This window comes from Carlito syrichta, unplaced genomic scaffold (assembly GCF_000164805.1).
Source record: "Carlito syrichta isolate Samal-C Ts95f unplaced genomic scaffold, Tarsius_syrichta-2.0.1 Scaffold315096, whole genome shotgun sequence".
Classification (NCBI taxonomy): Eukaryota; Metazoa; Chordata; class Mammalia; order Primates; family Tarsiidae; genus Carlito; species Carlito syrichta.
Genome location: NW_007259192.1, coordinates 249,530 through 270,911, shown reverse-complemented (window position 1 = coordinate 270,911; position 21,382 = coordinate 249,530). Strand labels below are relative to the sequence as shown.

The following is a 21,382-nucleotide window of genomic DNA, read 5'->3' as shown; positions in this document are numbered from 1 at the left end:
TTCCTTTTCAATAGGCATCAAGTGAGTTTTTACTTTATTTTAATTTTGTGGTAGGTAGAAAGTAAGGATTGCTGAGTATTCACCCAAACTCCCAACTTTACCTATTTCTCCTCAAAGTCTTAATGACATGGTGCCTGAAATGACTTTATTCATTCTATTTCAAACTAAATCAGATATATTTTCCCTCTTTTGGTACAACAGATACTTGTTATGAGGACTGAATTGGGTAATGCTGCTTGAACACAGAGTAAACAACAGATATTAACCTTCTGGGGAGAATAAGAATAGGAATGAAAAGGAGAAACTCTTCCCACTAAGAAATAAGAAAATACTTACTTTGAAAACAGTTTTTAATTTAGATATCATTTGAATACCAATTTATAAAATCATAGTTAAAAGTTAATGGGAGATAAGCCATTTACATTCTTCCTTTAGTACATTTTCACCTAAGTATAAAACATATATTAAAAAGTACAAACATTATAACAATATATACATCTTCTGTGTAGCCTATGCCCAAATCAAGTTTTAACATTACCAGAACTACAGAAGCCCCCTCACAGTCCATCAGTCACTATCACTACCAAAAATAACTAACTTTGCTTTCTAACACTATAGATATATTTTGTCTATTTCTGAACCATACTGAAAAGGAATCATACCATATATGCTTTTTTGTGAGTTCATTTTGTGAGCTTGTTATTTCATTATTATTTTTGTGAGAATCATTCACATTATTACATATCAGTTCATTCATTCTCATTGTATAGTATGTCATTGCATTAGTGTACCACAATATATTTATCCATTCTACTGCTGATATAATAACCAATACTATTGAATTTGGGTTGATTCCAGTATGAGGTCATTACAGTTAGTATTGCTAAGAACATTTCTTACATGTCTATTAGTGAACATAGGTACATATATCTAACAAATGTATGCCTAGAGTAGGACTATAGGTCAGAGAGTACCATATGTTAAGCTTTAGTGTATACAGTGCCAAACAGATTTTCAAAACAAATATGCAAACTGTCTCTCTAAATAGCAGTAATATGAGAGTTCCCATAGTTCCATATGCTTGTCACCTTTTATGTTATCAATCTTTTACTTCTAGTCAAACTCATGGGTATGTGGTGGTATATAGTCATATGACTTTGTATTTCCCTGATGGCTAATTAGATTGTGTACCATTTCATCTTAATTACTCAATTAGATATTCTTTTTTATAATGCAGGTTCAAGAAATCCGCTCACTTTTCTACTGCTCATTTTCCTTTTTTTTTTTTTGTCAGAAGGTTCTCAAAGTCCTGGGTAAGTGACTCTTCTGCCTCAGTCACCTGAGTAGCCAGGATTACAGTGGTCTGTGTTTTTCTTATTGATGTATAAGAATTTGTTATATATTCTAGATACAGTTCTTTGTTGTAGATATGTATTACAAGTATCTTCCCTGGTTCTGCACTTTGCATTTTCATGCTCCTAATAGTGTCCTTGGAAGAACAGAAATTTTACATTCCACTATAATCCAATTTTTTTTTTTTTCCTGTTTATGGTTAATACCATATGTCCACTCTCAGGTATCTTTGCCTACAGCAAGGTCAGAAAAGATATTCTCTCACAAGAAAACAAAACCTTTATTGTTCATGTTTCTATTTCATCTTTGACCAAATTTATCTGGAATTAATTTTTGTAAGGTATGGAATGGTCTTCCTTAATTTTAAATCATCATTAGACTTACTAATCAGAAAAAAAATTCAAGTATGCCTTTTATTTTTTCTTGCTTAGCTTTTCCAGTTCCATGTGTTTGATCACCTATATGTTGCAGACATTCTTTTTAACCATTAGAAGATTATCATCACCGGGCTCGGTGGCTCAGCCTGTAATCCTGCGCCTTTGGGAGGCTGAGGTGAGTGGATTGTCTGAGCCCGCGGGTTCGAGACCGGCCTGAGCAGCAAGACCTAATCTCTACAATAAATCAAAACAATCAGCCGGGCTTGGTAGTGCATGCCTGTAATTCCAGCTACTTGGAAGGCTGAGGCGGAAGGATAGCCGGAGCTCAGCAGGTGGAGGCTGCGGTGGCCAGGGGTGGCCACTGCATTCCAGTCTGAGCGACAGAGTGAGACTCCAACTCAAAAAAAAAAAAAAAAGAAGATGATTATCCTGGTAAAAAGATAGGGAGGGTTCTCCTTCACCTACATGTACTTATAAAAGATCAACTGAACCCACTGAATGTACAGGTTATATTGGGAAAAAATAAAATTCCTGACAGCATTAGTTGTGTCACTGGTGAACTATGGAGTAAAAATAAGGGCTGCCTATAAAAGCAGTATGGTATAGTGATGGGGACTTATGCTTCCAAACCAGAAAAACTTGGTTTCAAATTCCTAGCCTTGATTATTATTTGACCCTTGTAAATCTTAGAAATATAAAACAGTGATAAAACTATCTACTTTTCTAAATTATGAAGACTGAGTTAGACAATTTAGAAAGAGTGCCCAGCACAGTTCCCAAAACTCAACTAATAAATGGCAGCCAGAATTAATTATCTGGTTGTTCAAAACAAGTAATAATTATAAAATTAAAATTCTAATTTCACTGATAAATATTAATATAAAAGCAAAGTAACTACATTCTCCGGCTGCTGAGACATTGTGATTTGCTTGTTAACTTAGAAAAAACGTTGTCCACATTCAAACCAGAACATTTTTTGATTTACTGTAGAGATGAGGTCTCGCCAAGTTGTCATCTATAAAAAATACTAAAACAACAACAAAAAAGTTCTGGGCAGCAAAATGTCATATTCTTAATTTTTGAAAAGAATTCTTAAGATTTAAAGCACTTGGTTAGTAAGTTCCACTAGAAAACCAAAGATCTTCTTCAAAAGGCCTCCCATTAACTTTCTTTTGATTTACCAAAAGTCATTTCATATAATTAGAAACCCAGAGCTCTAAGGTGTATACACACTGATGATCTGTTACAAGAACAAGGCCAATAGCAAACAAATAATCTACAAACTGAAGAGATGAAATTAAGAAAAAAAAATTAAAGGATCTTGGAGATTCTGAATATAACAAAAAACAATAAAAATGCTGCTGCATTATTTTACAAGGAGAAAGATAAAAAGAGCCAAAACCTAGAAGTGACATGGTAAAGAGCACCCTCTTGTGTTTCATTAAAAAAAAAAAAAAAAAAAAAAAGCTTAAAGCCAATTTCAATGTAACCAATATCTAGCTGTTTATTTTTTATTTTATTTTTGAGTCAGAGTCTCACTCTGTCACCCAGGTGGGAATGCAGTGGCATGCTCACTGCCACCGCAGCCTCGACCTGCTGGACTCAGGTCATCCTTCTGCTTCAGCCTTCCTATAGCTGAAGTTATAGGTGTGTGCCACCATGCCTGGCTAATTTTTTGATTTACTGTAGAGAAGTAGTCTTGCCAAATTTTCCAAGCTTGTCTTGAACCCATGTGCGCAAGCAATCTTATTGCCTCTACCTCCCAAAGTGTTGGGATTATAGGCATGAGCCACTGCACCTAGTCTTAGCTGCTTATATTATATATAAAATACACATATAGGACTAAATTTCTGGCCTCAAGGAACTCAAAGCTGGTGAGAAAGAAATTTGAATTTACTAAAAGAATCATATTTTGTTTTCCATAATTTTAATTACCTAGTATTCCAAAAATTAATATAAAAGATAGAAATATTCAGAAAAAAGTGCCACATCCACATATAAACAGAGACCTCCTTTCCATGCTCATCTATAGAACTTTTTTGTGTATTCTTTTTATCTTTAATCCAAAATCGACGCATAAGACACAAAAGATAACAGGAATCTACTATGAGGCAGCTTAGTACTTAAGAGTACCAAGAGCACAAACTTTAGCATGTCTATATTCAAATTACAGCTTTGCCTTCAACTCGTAATATCTAGGGCAAGTTATTTAACACTAAGCCTCAGTTTCTTATCTGAGCATAATAATAGTGCTTATATCATAGAGTTGCTTTAAGGGCTAAATGAATAAAGGGCTTAGTACAATGTCTCACAAAAGAAAGCATTTGATACATGTTAGCTAGTATTATAAAAACATACACCTGGGAAATAAAAATGTATACAAGGTAAAAGAAAAATAAATGCCATAAAATATCCCTAAGCAGTAACACTTATTTGGCAGACCCCCTTTAGAGTGTCTAGGTTTAAAAGAAACAATTGCTTTCTGGGTTTAGAAACTTCTGTTAAAATTCAGGAGGAACAGATCCTACTTTTTTGAATCTATAATAACAAATGAAATACAAAAAAGTTAAACTGACATTTGTTATAAGACAGGAAAATTCTTTAGTGCAACAAAAGGAGACATAAATTTAACATACTGGAGATTCTGAATATAACAAAAAATAGTAAAATCGTTTCCTAGTCACCAGCAAGATGTGACTAGAGAGAAACATCTTGGTTTAAATTTCAAGCCAAAAAATTTAAAAAATATAAGATGTGCCAACAGAGCTAGCTTTAAAATCAGATCAATTAACTTTGAAAAATAATTATGAATGTAGCCTAGGTACTTTTCCAATATATACCAATGCATGTGCCACTAAACATTTTTTTTCTTTTTTTTTTGGAGTCAGGGTCTCTCTTACTCTGTCACTCAGGCTCACTGCAGCCTCCACCTCCTAGACTCAGGCGATCCTCCCACCTCAGCCCCCGGAGTAGTTGGGATTACAAGCACACGCCACCACACCAGGCTAATTTTCTTATTTTTAGTAGAGACAAGGTCTTGCTGTGTTGTCTAAGCTAGTCTCAAAGTCTTGGGTTCAAGCAATCCTCCTATTTTGGCCTCTAAAAGTGCTGGGATTACAAGCCAGAGCCACTGTGCCTGGTCAATTGGTTAAGTGAACTGTAACCCAGGAAAACTTAAAGTAACAGAAATCATGGTGTGAATCTATAGTATTAATATTTTCATGTTAAATTTGAAAATAATCTGTATAGTTGGTATTTAAGCCTTAAAACATTTGGCATAGTAAGAATATCTAACAGATAAAACTTTTATAAATCTAAATTTACATGTATACTTGAATAACCACTTGAGATGAGATTTTTCAGTTGACAGATAAAGGATAACTTGACTACACTGATAAATGTTTAGAATATTAAAGATAATTTAACAGTTACCATAATGCATCAATTTTTTATTAGTTTACTTGTTTTAAGAGGTATCTAAGAACTCGAGAAACTTTGCTAATCTAGATACTTAAAAATAAAATATATAAAATATTTAAATTCAATTTAAAATAAAGGCACTTCCTGATGTATAAGATACCATGTTAATGAATTTCAGTTACCAATGAACCATGCAAAGTGATAACATGGTTCCTATAGGCATCAGTTACCATTAACACAGTATTAAGTGAAATGAGGGCTGCTTGTACAGAAGAAAATTTAAATATACTGTAGTCCTTCCACTTAAGTGGCAACGTGATTTGTGCATTGAATGTAGAAGTGTAAGGAAGAACAAAGATTCTGAATCTGTAAAGGTTGTAAGTCAAATATTAATTCTAAGAATGAAAATACTCTGATTTCTTTCTGTGCACAAAAGCTATTCATGGAAACATTTTTAACAACTTGTATTGATACAAATTATTAACCTATTTTAAACTTCCAAGCAAAAGTTGATTTTAAAAATGGTATTTGCCCTTGACAAATACTCTGCTATCTATAGTTGAATAGGGTACAACATGATATTTTGAGCACTGACTTAAAATAAAATGAATGAAAATATTACCATGCTTTTTCTTAACAGTTGAATTTCAGCTAATATAGAAGGTATGATGAAAAAAACACCATTTGGTAAACACCACAAATAATTGTTTCAGACAAGAATCATCAATAGATGCTAAAATTAATGATCAAATATATAATTAGAAAAAGGATATGTATATAGTCTCAGGTATTCTCCATAAGATACTAGTACAAAGGAAAAATGGAACTTTACAGTACATATATACCTAGCAGGTCCCACTTTACCCAAGTGATCAGAATAAATATCACAAATAATAGAACAAATGGACATCACGTACCTCTCAATATGATGCACTAAGGACATGACTTCTGTGGTATTCTTGCCAATAATGCATACCCTGAATCATTAAGAATATGAAGTAAACCCAAATTGGGGACTATTCAAAATAACGGGCTAGTACTCTTCAAAAGATCAGGGTATGAAAGACATGAAATGAATGAAAGAAAAAGATGAAGAATTGTTACAGAGTAAAGGAGACTAAGGAGACATGAAAATTAAATGCAATGTGTAAATTAAATCCTGAATGAGAAAAATGACATTAATGGGACAATGGTAAATTTTAAACAAGGTCTGTAGATTAGTGTTGTATCAATGTTAATTTCCTGATTTTAATAACTGTACTATGATTATTGAAGACGTTAAATTTGGGAATCTGAGTGAACATGTGGTTTGCAAGAATTCTTTGTAACATGTTTGCCAATCTTTTTAAGTATGAAATGATTTCAACAGAAAAGTTTAAAAAATTGGTTTTTTAAATTTTAAACTAAATTCAAAGGACACTGTCCTCCTCTATATCCAATCCCTTCCTGAAAACTAATCATTCTACACTAAGAACTGATGAATTTACCTTAAATCTAAGGAAACACCTACATAAGCTGAGCTTTTCTCTCTTAATGAGAGAAAATAAATTTAGGTCACTTTCAGCTGCTTCTGACTATAGGCACTTGAGTACTAAACTACTTCCTTCACCACTGTCAAGTAACTAATCGTAATGTTTCTACTATATTCCATGTCTCATGCTTGCTGCTTACATACATTAGCTCTAGTTCTGACAACACTGCTGATGAGGTAAGTATGAAAATCAGCACTGACATTAAAGAAAATTGGGGACAGATGAGGTTAAGTAATTTTCCTAAAGTTATATAACTGTTATGTGACAGAGCTAAGATTCAAACTTATACTACCTGACTCTAAACACCAACTGGACATCATGATTCCTCCTAAAAAGGACTGCTGAGATGTCAATAAGACATATTAGTTAGAAAAGCAGATATCAGGCTGGGCGCGGTAGCTCAAGCCTATAATCCCAGTACTTTGGGAGGCAGAGGCAAGAAGACTGACTGAGTCCAGGGGTTTGAGACCAGCCTGGGCAACATGGCAAGAGCACATCTCCATGATAAATCAAAAAAATTAGCCAGGCATGGTAGTACACACCTGTAGTTCCAGCTACTTGGAAGGCTATGGCAGAAGGATCACCTGAGCCCAGCAGGTTGAGGCTGCAGTGGCCGTGGCCATGACAGTGCCACCGCACTCCAGTTTGGGCGACAGAGTAAGACTCCAACTCAAAAAAAAAAAAAAAGCAGAGAATACTAGGAATCACCACAAATAAGTAGCAACATAAATAAATGAGAAGTGATTTTTATATTTCCAATTATTATAAATTAGACTTCTCAATCATGAAAAAGACAGGAAAAGAATTTTAGGAATCCTGAACAACTCTGATCCAAATTGTTTTAAAAATACTTTTTTTGGTTTTCCACAAATATATCGGAAACAAATTTTATTGCAAATGGAATGTTTTTAATATTTGGGAAACATAGTATAATGTAGGAAGCGGAATTTTCTTAAAATGATTCCGGGCATTCACACTGGTTTGCCTAGAAAATAAGCCTCCCAGGTCAGGGCTCTCTCTTGCTCCTACAGGAGGAATTGCACCAGAATTCATCTTGCTATGGGACCAGAGTTTATTTCCCTCAAACATGGGAGCTGTAAATTCTCACAATCCCCAAGTGTTGGCAGTTGGTTTTCTCAATTTTTTTTTTTTTTTTGAGTTGAGGGATCACTGTCACCCAGGTTGACAAGAGTGTAGTGGCACAATCACGGTTCATCACATCCTTGACTTCTTGGGTTCAGGCGATCCACCCCTCAGTCTGAGTAGCTGAACTACAGGCATGCATCATCATGCCTGGCTAATTTTTTTATTTTCTGTAGAGATGAGGTCTTGCTATGTTGCCAGGGTAGTCTTGAACTCTTTGGCTCAAGCAGTCCTCCTCCCACCTCGGTTTCCCAAAGCACTGGGATTATAGGCATGAGTCACCATGTCTGGCCACAGACAATTATTAAAAATGGAGGGGGGGTGTGTGTGGGAAAAAACAGGTGGTACACAAAGATTAGGGGATCTTTCTTCACTTAATATTCTTGGCTTATACATTTTCCCAGTTAAGCCTATTTCTAATTACATAAATATATCCCCATATAAAAATCAAGCCAACATTTAGAATAGAAAGATTCACAAATGCTTCTAAAAATGAGAAAGATAAAATAACTTTTTAAATTCAGTTTGTGCACAAATGAAATAATACTTTAGATACCTCTCTTATAAACAAATGCTTTAATGATAATGTTAGCTAAAAATCACTGACATGCTAATCATTTAGCCATGGGTTTCACATAAAATATCTTTTTTAATGCTTACACTTACTCAATGATACACCCATTTTGCAGATAAGGAAAGTTAGGGCCTAAGAGATTAAATAATTTGTCCAAAGTTATACAGCTAATATACAGCAAAGCCTGAATGGTTTTACTCACTCTAATAGGTTGCTTTAATTCACTGATCTTTCTGACAACCTTAGTCTGTAGGCAGCATGCTGAAACAAGCATATTTTACAGGCAAAAACATTAAAGGTCTATAAAGCTTAAATAACTTGTACAATATTATTCTAAATTAGTATTAGCAACCATGAATAAAATAATTTCACAAAAGCTAGTCTAACGGTACTATAATAATAACAAATGTTATATATGGAGTGCTAGTTTAAATACATATTCTGTCACCATGGTCAAAACATATGTTTTTAAACCTAAAGAAAAGTTTAGCTGCTAGTTCTCTTATTTTTCTTTTTTCTTAATTAACTAAAACTGAATAAGACTGAAGCTGCAATAATTGTTACTTGCAGTACATATACAGATATTTGGAATTATCTGGTGAACATATATTCTTCAATTATCAGTTTGTCATAATAAACTAATTAAGGACAGTATGACTGCTTATAAATAACTCAAAAAATCCAACATTAATATTTAATGAACTTCTATTCTCACCCTGTAAATATTTTAACACTTCCAAGATGATATGCTACAACAGAAAGAACTCTTTAAAAAGCTAGCTACTGTATTAACACTGAAATTTACATATATGGCAATTAATATCACATTAAAATAATACACATCAATAATAAAAAATGTCTAACCCTTTTTTCCAATTTACAAGGAATTTTTAAAAAAAAACAAAAGAAAACAGAAGCTGATTATTCAATTGAGTGACATACTGGTGTAAATTCCATATAGAATTTACTAATAATGGTTTCTCCCAGATTTTATACAAAATATAAAGTCAAATCTAGGACAACATATGCATACCTTAGAAACACCAAATCTTTGCATAAAAGTATATGCTTCCAATTATCATGTGAATGAAATCATTTGTAACATTTAAAAATATCAAAATTATAAACATATGTTTAGTACTTATATGCTGATTTTAAGTTTTCTTGACCTGTTCTCTACAGAATACACGAGACCAAGAGGTTTAGGATCTAAATTTTCTAGATTTATAATTTTCTGGTTTTATTTTTTCCATTAAAATTGCTTTCTCAAAACTAGAGGATGAATAAATAAAGACAATTAGTTCTCTCTGAATAGTTGTTTGATGAAAGAGAAGAACAAACAATAAGACACTCACTTCCATCTTTGTTCAGTCAACCAATGTTTTTAAAGTGACTGATTCATGCATGCTCAGCATTCCCTCTTAAGTATTTAATGAACTGTGGTAAATGAAGGGGAGAGACAGCAATCACAGAACATTCAACATGTTCATGGTGGTGATACACTTAGTGCCTGCAAGGTGAATTACATAAGTTTTATTTTTTGTGACAAAATAGATCAGCATGTGATAACTAAAGGGTGTTGTCAAAAGAGCTCTAGCCTACTTTACTAATAGGAAAATGACACAGACTTCCTGAAATCCTCTTTTTTGTAACTTATCTAATATCAAAACAAACTGTCAATGTTTCAACACAAATGATTAAAAAAATTTTACAAAACACAAGAGATAGTTTCCACTTTCCATGAGCACATGATAGAGTGTATTTCAGTTATACAGGATATTTGTTCTTTGACAACTCCCCTCTCCCTTCTGAAATATAACTATTCTCTCATAACAATTAAGATCAACCACAGCATCAAAATAATAATCAATGATGATGACTTAATCTCAGGACACAAGTGTCAAATACTTCTGATTTACCTCTAGGAAAATTCAAATTTGTTTTAGTCTTAATTTAAACGTTTCTCTTCAATAAGAGAACCTGAATTTAAAATAGTATACTTTCTTCTGTGTTTCTTCCTATAACTCTAGTAGCTAGCTTAGGTAAATAAAAAACAGAGTTTTAGAATATAGTGTGTATGCCTACCACTCTTCAATCATGGATAGTAACAGAGAGAGAAACAGAAAGCACAGTTCCATATTAAGACATTTATTTTCTGTAAAAATATAATGCTTCCTTGACATAACAATATAATGAATTAACTACTCCCCTATGAGATAAACCAAGAAAGGTAATAATGAACAAAGTTAGAAGGCAACGCAATATACACTCCTGATCAACCCTTAACTACTAACAAAAGTAAAAGTTGGCTTCTCTTTCTTTACTAGAAAAGCCTTTGGGAAAACAAAATAAAACTTAGCAATGTTTCTCAGGTAGTCCCCAGCAGGAAAGTGAACACACATCCAAGGAATCTTGGGGCATATTCACCTCAAGTTCAATATTTATCGGAAGTCTCCACTTGGGGCTTTGCATATTATGAAAAAAGCATATTCTACCTCATAATATATACATATCTATCTTCATTTCCTCACAGCCACCAATTTTTAAAACAAAGAAAAAAACATACCAGGAATGTTTGCCATGATTACTTTGTGGTTTCATGTTGCTCCTCCTGAAAACTCAGTTTAATTACAGATTTAATAGTAATGTGGCATATAATAGCTCCATTTATCACTTGCCTTTTTTTTTTCTTACTCTAGTAGCAATTGTTTTTTTAATTTCTAAAGACTTAATCTAGCCACAGTACTCAGAATTTATGACCTAAGTTTTCTGCTTGGGTCAATTTCTCATTATTCTATAACACTAGCTAGAGGTCAAACCATGTCTTCTTCTTGTTGATTTAAAAAACCTAACACTTGTTTGACAAAGAAAACTTCCTTTTTACATCCAGCTTTTTCCAACTTACAACTTACCTACATCATGCCCCTATGTTTTTTCACTGTCCAGAAAGGGAAAGAAAACATAAATTCAGTACATTCCCTCATGATAATCTTAATCCAGTACAATTATTTGTAGCAAGTATTGTGACAGAGTTAATTTAACTTTTTCTAAAGTATTACACAAAAACAGAAAGCACAAAAATAAGTGTATATAGAGCTTGAGTTTCACAAATTAAATACACCAATGTAACCAGCACCTCAAATCAAAAACAAAAAACATTATTACCATTTAGTAACTATTATATTTTATTTTTCTAGCCAACTCTTCTTTTAATTAACCTTTGGGCTTTGTTGCCAGTTATTTTACATAAAATGCATTAAATACATTCATTCAAAATTATCTATTAAGGATCTATTACTGTGTGCCAGGTGCCATTCTATGAACTGGGGGTAAATCCGTGAATAAAACGAACAAAAATTCTGGCTCTCATAGAGCCTATAACCTTGAAAGGGCTGATGACAATAAATAAGATAAAGTAAGTCAAATATTTAGTATATTAGATAGTGACAGATGCTAAGGAAAAAGTAATAAAGCAAGAAAGGGATTAGTATATGTCAAAGAGAGAGAGAGATTTTAGAAAGGATGACCAAAGAATATCATATGGAGAAAGTGACTTTTGGGTCAAGACCTGAAAGAATGATGGAGTTAGATGAGAATATCAATTGGAAGAACATTCTAGGGACAAAAATTAGCAAGTATCAAAGCGCTGATGGACAAATGCCTGTTATACTTGAGAAAAGCAAGGAGGCCAAGTAAAAGGGAAAGGAGTAAAAGGTAAAATGAGAAATAAAGGGTAGGGGGCATTTCAGAACATGTCAGGCCTCATGGGTCTTTCGTAAAGAATTTGGTTTTTCCTTGAATGAAAAGGGAAGACACTGAAGAGTTCAGAATGAAAGAGTGAAAGATATAAAAGATTTTAACAGTATCACCTGGCTGTTGCATTAAGAAAAGACCAAAGGAAAAAAATAGAAGCAGAGAGAGCAGTCAGAAAACTAATAATACAGGCAAGAGCTGACGATGCTTGGACGAGAGTGCTGACAGTGGAGAGGTTAATAGTGGGAAGTTCTCCATATACAATAGGGTGTGCTGAAGAAGCACATGTGGGGACCAAAAATGAGAGTGTCAGGGACAAATATCCAGGTTTTGGATGGGTCAAATGAAAGACTAAAGTTGTCATTAACCGATATGGGGAAGACTTCAAGAGGTACAGATTTTTGATGAACTATCCAGACCTTAGCTTAGGACACATTATGTCTGAGTTTTTGTGTTGTTTTGTTTTGTTTTTTTGAGTTGGAATCTCACTCTGTCACCCAGACTGGAGTGCTCATAGCCATGCTCACAGCCACCCCAGCGTTGATCTGCTGGGCTCTGGTGATCCTTCCACCTCAACCTTTCCAGTAGCCACGGGCATGCGCTAATTTTTGATTTATTGTAGAGACGAGGTCTTGCCAAGTTGCCCAGGCTGGTCTTCTACCCATGGGCTCAGACAATCCACTCGCCTTGGCCTCCCAAAGTGCTGGGATTACAGTCTGAACCACCAAGCCCAGCTCATGTTTGAGGTCTTTATTGGAAACCCAAGTGGAAAGGTACACTAGGTAGTTGGGTAATCAAGTCAGGATTTAAGAGAAAAGATCTGAATTAAAGATTCAAATTATGGAATCATCAATATATAGATAACATCTGAAGAAAAATCCCCTAGCAAATGAATAGATCCAAAAAAGAGAAGACATCCAAGGACTGACCCTGAGGCATTATCAACATCTAGAGGTAGGAGAGATCAGAAAACCAAAATAAAGTAACTAAAGAGGTACTATGAAAACTAGGCAAGTACATTGTCCTAGAAGCCAAGTGAAGAAAGTATTTCATGGAGAAGAGTGATCAACAATCTTAATAAAATAAAGAGAAGTGGTAAGCATCCTTGGGTTCAGCAACAATAAGGCTAAAAACCTGATGGGAATGGGTTCAAGAGAGAATAGATAAAGAAAAACTGGAGACAGTCTGCATACTTTTTTTTTAAAAAAAGCATTTTGCTATAAAGTGAAGGAGAAAAATGAGGAAGTAGCTGGAGAAGGAAGTAAGGACAGATTTTTTTTTTTTAAAGTTGAGAGAACATATTGTAAGCTGACAAGAATGATCTAGAAGACAGAGGAGAAAACAATAACAGCGAAGAAAGGGGGAGAATTGCTAGAGAAATGAGGAGGTGGATACTAATATATAAGTAGATGGGCTGGCCTTAGCTGGGAGAATGGTGAGTTCAGCCTTCATATAAAACACCTAACTGGGCATGGTAGCATGTGCCTATAATCCCAGCTACTCAGAAGCCCGAGGTGGAAGGATCCCAGGAGTCAGAAGCTGTAGTGAGCTAAATTATGCCACTGTACTCTAACCTGGGATACAGAGTAAGATAAGATGCTGTCAAAAAAAAAAAAAGACACAATAGAGCACATTGGCACAACTGTAGACAGGCAGACAGTGGGAGTGTATGGAAGTCCTCTTCTACTAATTGCTTCAGTTTTATATGTGAAGTAGGAAGCAAGAGGCTAGAAGTGCTAGAGGTCTGAAGAGAGAGATTGTATCAGGTGTCACCTAAGAGTATGGAAGAGTAAATGGACCAGAGAAACAGAAAATGATTGCTGGGTAGCATTAAGGACTCACTGAGCTAAGGGATCATGAATTTAAAATGAGACTAGTAAATACTGTTATATTTTTTTCCCTCAGATGTATGGGTACAGATAGGGAGTTGAGTTTATACAAAGCAATGATTAACATGACTGACCATGGAATTTAAGCTGGATAAGGGAAGTAAGACATTCATAGAAACAGGTACAGTGAAAAAATAACAGATTTGAAAAACTGAGGGTTCCAATAGGCACAAAGTCTTTTTAGAGTAACAGAAATACTGATAAGAAAAGATAAGATGTGGCAGAGAGAGAAAACTACAAAACTGAGATTATGGAAGGGTTGCTGTTTAGATAAAGTCTAGAAATAGATACATAGTGAGGGGAGGTATACAGCAAATTCACTGGGGGAGAGGAGTTTCAGACTTAAAGACACCAGGATACTGAAAGAATTTTACATGTGAACAATGAAATCACCAAGAATTATAAAACAAGCAGTATTGGAGCAAATGTCAGTAAACTAAGAACCAAAATCTGCTAGAAGATAATTTTTCAAGGACCCCAGGTTTCTGTACATATTTGAGCAGACACACTGAATTCTTCGTTCTGGACAATCTTTTTAAGCACGTTTGTATAAGAAACAACCCTGGAAAATAGACTGTCTTCTTCCACAGCAAATGATAGGTTGGAAGCAACAGACAGTCTCTTCCTCCTGGACAAGGGCAGACATGTTTAGTATTCATTTAAAAAAAAATACCGATTCCCTAAGCTTGGGATTCCTCATCTGTAAATCAATCCACTATGTGTGCAGTTATCACCTGGCCCTCTTCGTGTCACCCTTTGGGAACTGAGGAATCAATGTAAGCAAATGCTATTACTTTAGCTAATGCTTTTGCTGTTAGTAATAAGGTCCTTTTTCTCAGGCCCAGAAGTCACCTGTCTTGCCAGCTTCCATGAAACTGTGGCAGGCTAACTTGTTAGCTTGTAAAAAGTATAAAATCTCAGACCTTTCACAGTTCTTAACAAAATCTCCAATGAATGGGAGGTGGAGATGACTGATGACTGTGACTAGAAGGGTAGAAGGTGGAAAAGTTTGAGAACATGAGATAAAAGAGGAAAGGATGGTCTGGTAAAAGCAATGAGAAGCCAAGAGAACACTTACAGGTTCAATGGTGTGAAGAAGCCAGAGAGAAAATGGCTAGTATTTGAAAAGGCTGCAGGTCATATCACTGGGGAAGAAAGATATTTAACTTAGAGCAAAAAGGTGAAGTAACGTTACAGAAGAGGCTGCAGATCAAAAGGAATTTGCTGATGACTGACCTTGAGTTTCAGGGACATCATGAAAAATTTTCGGGAGACAGGAAGAGGTAGGTTTTAGAGTCAGTTTGGATACATGTGGTAAGAGACTCTTAAGTCGTGGGCTCTGTGCAGTAACTTACATGAATAGGGAAAAGGGGCATGATAAAAATAGTTGTGATTCGTCTTAATCAGATTATCTTATAGTTTACTTGTTTCTATATCTCTTGTCCCTCTTTTACCTACATAATATTTACTATAAAACACTTTATTTAACAAAACATTTTAGAAATTTTAAAACATATGTTTTAAAAAATATAAATGCCAAATTTTCATTTAAGATAGTAAGAGGCAAGTGTTAACTTACTTGAATTAGATCTAAAATGCCAAGTTCACTTTCTGAAGAGTCCACACAGAAGACAAAATATAAAGTTGCATAATGTCTATAAATCAGTCTGTTGTCAGATCCTCCAATTAATCTAAATGATAGAACAAAACAATTGAATGTTAATGGAAACAAAATGTAAAACATTTTCATTAGCTCAAGCAAATGGACAATTTGTTTAAAAACCTTTTGTAAAATGAAAGGTGACTTTTAGTGGCACAGTGTTTGAGTGAACTTATTCAGAGACTAAGTAAAATGGCTATTTTCTTCAGAAATATCAAATAAAAGAAGCTACTTCTTAATTTTAGTTCGTTCATTCATTAAACTATTCTCTGAGTAGCTATTATGTGCCAGGCACTGATAGTGAGGTAAGAGCAACAAAAAAACCAGAAAATTATCAGATAGTGGAAAAAGCTGCATAAAGAATCAAAATACGATGATGTCATATCGATGGGTTTGCTACTGCAGACTGTGCGTTAAGAAAGAGTGACACTTAAGCTGAAATTTGATGATAAGGAGCTGGCCATGAAAAAATTCAGAAGAGCATTTCAGGTTAAGGCAACAACTAATAAAAAGGTCATCTTATCAAGAATAAAATATGTAGGTTCAAGGAAGAGAAAAGGCCAGTGGGCAAGAAAAGATTAGTAAACAAAGTCAGAGAAGTAGGCAGAAATTAGATCATAGGGCATTTGTAAGTGCTTACTAGATTTAACTCCATAGGTCACAGTAAATTACACAGCTTAAGACTGATTACCAACTAGAAAAAAAAAAAAGAATGACATTTCTTAAGTTCTGGAAAGATTTATTGTCATGATCCCGTCTAAAAAAATCCACAGAATTTAAGAAAATCTCTTAACCCAAATATCTCACTTCACATAGAAGACTGAGGTCCAAAAATTTACATAACTAGACCAAGGACACCAGCTTGTTAGTGACAAAACTAGGAATAAAACTAGATGTATAGCTTCATCTCATACAATATTTGCTTTCTATTTTTTATAAGATTAGAAAAGAACAATCACAATTTCAAGTCATAATTTCTAGTCCAAATGGCACCCTAGTTAGATCAATCAGGTTCTTGCATGTCTACTACATGCATTGCTCTGTGCTGGGTGATTAAGTTTCCTAGGAGATAAGAAATTCCAAGGTTGGGATGAGACCAAGTAATAATAATGGCAAAGACAACTAAATTCGCACAGGAAAGTTTAACAGTACAAGTAAAGTACAAGCAATATTCAAAAGCAAAAGCAGGTACAATTGTCTCAATTATTAAATTAGAAGCCTTGAGTTAACAGCAAAATGTATAAGTGTGCATTGCACACTTAAGTGCAACATGATATAACCTTTTAGGAAACAAAAGTAAGCATTCCACATGATAAAAAAAAACTTATAACAATGAATTCCCTGTTCTTCAAACTATTTCTTATAATATGCATCAAACACACTAAAATACAAAAAGTCTAGGTTTCTCTGATCTGTGATTCACAGTAAGTCTCAGTTAAAGTTTAGTTTTTGAATTCTCAATTAGAAAATATCTTAAGTGTATTAATGATATAAACAGAGGAGGAGACATTAATGAAAACCTTTGAGAACAAACTGTTTTCCTGAAACTCATTAATTTAAAGTACTTTTAATAGTATCTGGCAAACTAATTTTAAGTTATTCTTATTCATTTTAAAAATAGAAAAATTATATAGATGTGTATATTATAAATGTAAAAACAGACTTCAGTCTTGTTTGTAATAGTAAAATATAAGCTATAATCCAAATTTTTAGGAACATATACAGTAAGGAATACTCTGCAGTCATTAAAAAGAATGAGTTACTCTAGTTGTGCTTATATGCAAAGATTTTCTAAATATTAAGTAAAAAACAGCAACATGCAAATGAGCATACATTGTGTCATCTCATAAGTAAAATTTTTTAAGGTTATACTTTTATATGTTAGTCAAGGCAAACTTAATTTTCTAGAAGGATACATTAAGAAACTGGGGAGAAGGACTAAGGTTGGGAGATTCTTATTTTACATTTTACACTTCCCTATAATGTTTGAATTTTTACCATATAACTATACTGCCTTTATATAAAATGCTCTTATGAAATCTTTAAAAAGAAAAAAAAAAGATTGCATAGCTTTAAAAATAATTACCTAAGTTAGATTTACAGCTAACCCGGGTAGCAATTCATCTGATTCAATTAATCAAAATTAGGAAAATTTTACCATAAATTGATTAAACAGTATTTAATACTTTATATAATTCATATTTTAAAACAGTATTTATTCAATACATATTTTAATCATACAGTGAAAACTTAGAAATGTCTACAAAATGCATTACTTACAATCCTCCTTCTAGGAAATTACAAACATTTTCATCTCTCTTAGATACCAAATGGAAAGTCTCCCTGATGATTTGCTGTTGTGTATCTTCACTCTGAGAAAGAATAATTCATATACATCAGGATTGAGTTTATAGGTTTAATAGCATTCTAGGAATTTTAAAAATAAAAGGTAGTAATATAGGTCTGGGAAATCCATCTAAGAGAGGGATTCTTGAAGAACTGACTTAAATTACATGTTACAGAAGCAAATGATAAAAAAGGAAGGAAAAAACCCAATTCTTTATAGTTTAACACTACAATGAAAGTAACATATTTCTAAGTTTCAAATACCAACAAAAAAATTAGATGAATTACATATACTAGTAAAAGAGAAGGTAGATATTAACTAGTCAAAGCCAACTGTTTTACAAATGAGTAAACTGAATCAAGGAAGTATAGTTATAAATAATTCATATAGCTAATCTATATTTGAATGGAAGAAACAAATGTGGAACCTGCAATTAAGTCTAACCTTTACTAAATGCAGACTGAGGTAAGATGATCCATCTTACTCACCTGTACATAAACATGACCTAAAGCCATAAACTGGCTAAACAAATATTTATTAAACTCAACCAAGCAATTCATATCCCAGTAAGAGTCAGCTTCTCAAATGATGCAATAGAAAAATAAGCAAAATCATGAATAGGAATTTCACAGAAAAGAAAATGTAACGGTCCATAGACAAATGAAAAGATGCTAAACCCCAACAGTAATTAAGAAAAATACATATTAAAATAATAATGAGATAGCTTCACATGCACCATATTTGCAAAAGTGTAAAAATATGAAATATCAAATGTTGCCAAATATGTAGAGCCAGAGAAACTCTCAGTCCCAACAGTGGGATGGTAAATGTACGATCACTTGGGGAAAGTTTTATTAACCAGTACTTTCACTCCTAGACACGATTCTAAAATATATGAAACCACTGTTTTTGAAGATCAAAAACAATTGAACACTGGCAGTTACACAGATTGCTGACTCCTGAACAACGCAGAGGGGTTAGGTGTTCTGATTTCACGCACAACTGACAATCCACGTATAACTTTTGACTCCTCTAAAATGTAACTGCTAATAGCCTACTGTTGACCAGAGAACTTACTGATAACACAGTCAATTAACATATTTTGCATGTTACATGTATTATATATGGTATTCTTACAATCAAGTAAGCTAAGGAAAGAATGTTATTAAGAAAACCATAAGATAGAGAAAATGTATTTACTATTCATTAGATGGAAACAAAAACTTCATCTTTATCTCCACATTAAGCAGGCTAAAGAGGCAGAAGAGGAGGGGTATGTCTTACTGTTCCAGGTGGAAGAGGAGGAGGCAGAAGAGGAGGCTGTAACTTCATGGAAATACTCTATAATTTCTGTCTAACTCTTAATTTTTCATTTATCTAAAAGTATTTATATATACATATTCCACCATCTGCTTTAGTTTCAGTGCCCATGTCATAGAAGGGTCCATGTTATAAAATAAGTCAAAAGCAGTCTTGAATAATCAGATGCTTCTGTCAGTCCTAATGTCAATTTGTTTTCTGGCACTGCTTTCTTCCATGTCTTCTTCCTCATCATCACCTATCATTGATTCAAAAGCACTCCTGTCCACCAAGTCCTCTTCTGTTAATTCCTCTGGTGTGCTGTCTATGAGTTCTTGAAACCCATATTTTGAAACCCTTCACCCCACTATCTTTTTTACTTTATCCACAATCTCTTTAAGATTCCCTTGATTGACTCTGTAGTAAATCCTGTGAAGTCATGTATAACATCTGGACACAATTTTCTCCAGTAGGAATTTATTGTTTTGGGCTTGATAGCTTTCATGGCTTTTTCTATAAGAACAAGTGCAATTTCAAGGATATAATCCTTCCAGACTTTCAGATATTCTATTAGGGTTCTTTTCCATAGTGTTGACAATCCTTTCTATAGGGTACCCTATGTAATAAGCCTTAAAGGTCCTTATGACTCTCGATCTATAGGCTGAATTAGAGACTGTCTGGGAGCAAGTTGACCACTTTAATGCTTTCGGTGTCAAACTTATGGAATTCTGGGATAACAGGGGCACTGTCCAATAACAAAAGAACTTTGGTGACAAGGTACTTCTTAACTTCAGGTACAAAGTATTGATGAACCAAAAAAAAAAAAAAAAGTTCTCCTTGTCTAGGCTTTCTTGTATAATCAAGAGACTGGCAGCTGGCACTTGTCTTTTCCCTTCAAGGCTCAGGGTTAGTAGCTTTAGGGATAAGGGCAGTCCTGGTCATAAAGTTGAATACATTTGATCAAAATAACAGAGTTAGTTTATCCCTTCCTGACTTAAATCCTGGTGCTTGCTTCTCTTCCTTCCTAAAAAATGTCCTTTATGGTATTATTTTTCCAGAATAAAGCACTTTCGTCTTCATGAAAAATCTATTCAGGCAGACATACTTTCTCCTCAATGAATTTCTTAATGACATTTGGGAACTCTGCTGCTTTTTGGTAGGCAATCCCTAGCTTCTCCTGTTATCCTGACATTTTTAACACCAAACCTCTTTCTGAAATTATCAAACCATTCTTTGCTAGCATTAAATTCTCCAGCTTTAGATTCTTCACCTTCCTTTTGCTTTAAATTGTCATATAATAACTTTGCTTTTTTCTGGAATCATACTAGAATCTATAGATATGCCTTTTTTCCCCCCTAGGTGTTTTGGGGTATATTGGGAGCTGGGAGGCCCTAGATATGCCTTTCTTATAGCAATCCTGCACCCACATAAAAGCTAAATTTTCAATGCAAGATAAATATGTATTACACAAAATGTGCAAGGCTTTTTTGCCTGCCAGCACAGATGCAATGATGCAAAGAAAATTTCACAAATTTCCTTTTCTTATTTTCCAACTGCCTTTACATTGAATTCATTTATCTTGATATAGTGGGCAACCACAGCTGCAGACCTCAACCTAAGGAATATATCAAACAATTCAATTTTTTCTTCTAATGTCATGACTTTGTTTCTGGGAGCACTTCAGCATCAGTAGTGGCACTCTGTGTGGGTCCTGTGGTGTTACTCAAGGTTTACAGTATTGCAGTTAAATATGAGAAATGCACAAGAACCAGGAGAGATCACTTTTTACTGCTATATGCAACTTAGTGGAGAGACAACTGATGATGAGAGAATTAGCACCACACAGCATTTTAAGCAGATACACATTAACACTTGTACTCAGCAATAGCAACAGGAGGTGGCAAAATTATTACAGTAGTACAGTATATACTACTGTTAATTTTATGCACTTATTATTTAATGTTGCGTCTTTACATTTGTTTACAGTTCTCCTGACTGAGAATGGTGCCAGTACAGTATGTGAGTGTTTGCATAC

The 21,382-nt window shown here is 34.0% G+C and overlaps 1 protein-coding gene across 8 annotated transcripts in view; it reads right to left on the bottom strand.

Moving 5' to 3' along the window:
- Positions 1-21,382, bottom strand: part of AP3S1 (adaptor related protein complex 3 sigma 1 subunit) — a 64,204-nt gene that overhangs the window by 20,331 nt on the left and 22,491 nt on the right. For 4 of the 8 annotated variants that reach the window (XM_021706053.1, XM_021706059.1, XM_021706057.1 and 1 more), the window contains 2 exons: positions 17,982-18,073; positions 15,621-15,732 (listed from right to left, as the gene is read on the bottom strand). The exons of 1 other annotated variant lie outside the window; for it this stretch is intronic. In XM_021706053.1, the coding sequence (XP_021561728.1) occupies positions 15,621-15,732; positions 17,982-18,073 (204 nt within the window). Of the gene's footprint in view, positions 1-15,620; positions 15,733-17,981; positions 18,074-20,448; positions 20,456-20,876; positions 20,884-21,382 lie in introns of all 8 variants that reach the window. 3 more of the 8 variants (XM_021706055.1, XM_008072305.1, XM_021706056.1) reach the window with 3 other exon arrangements.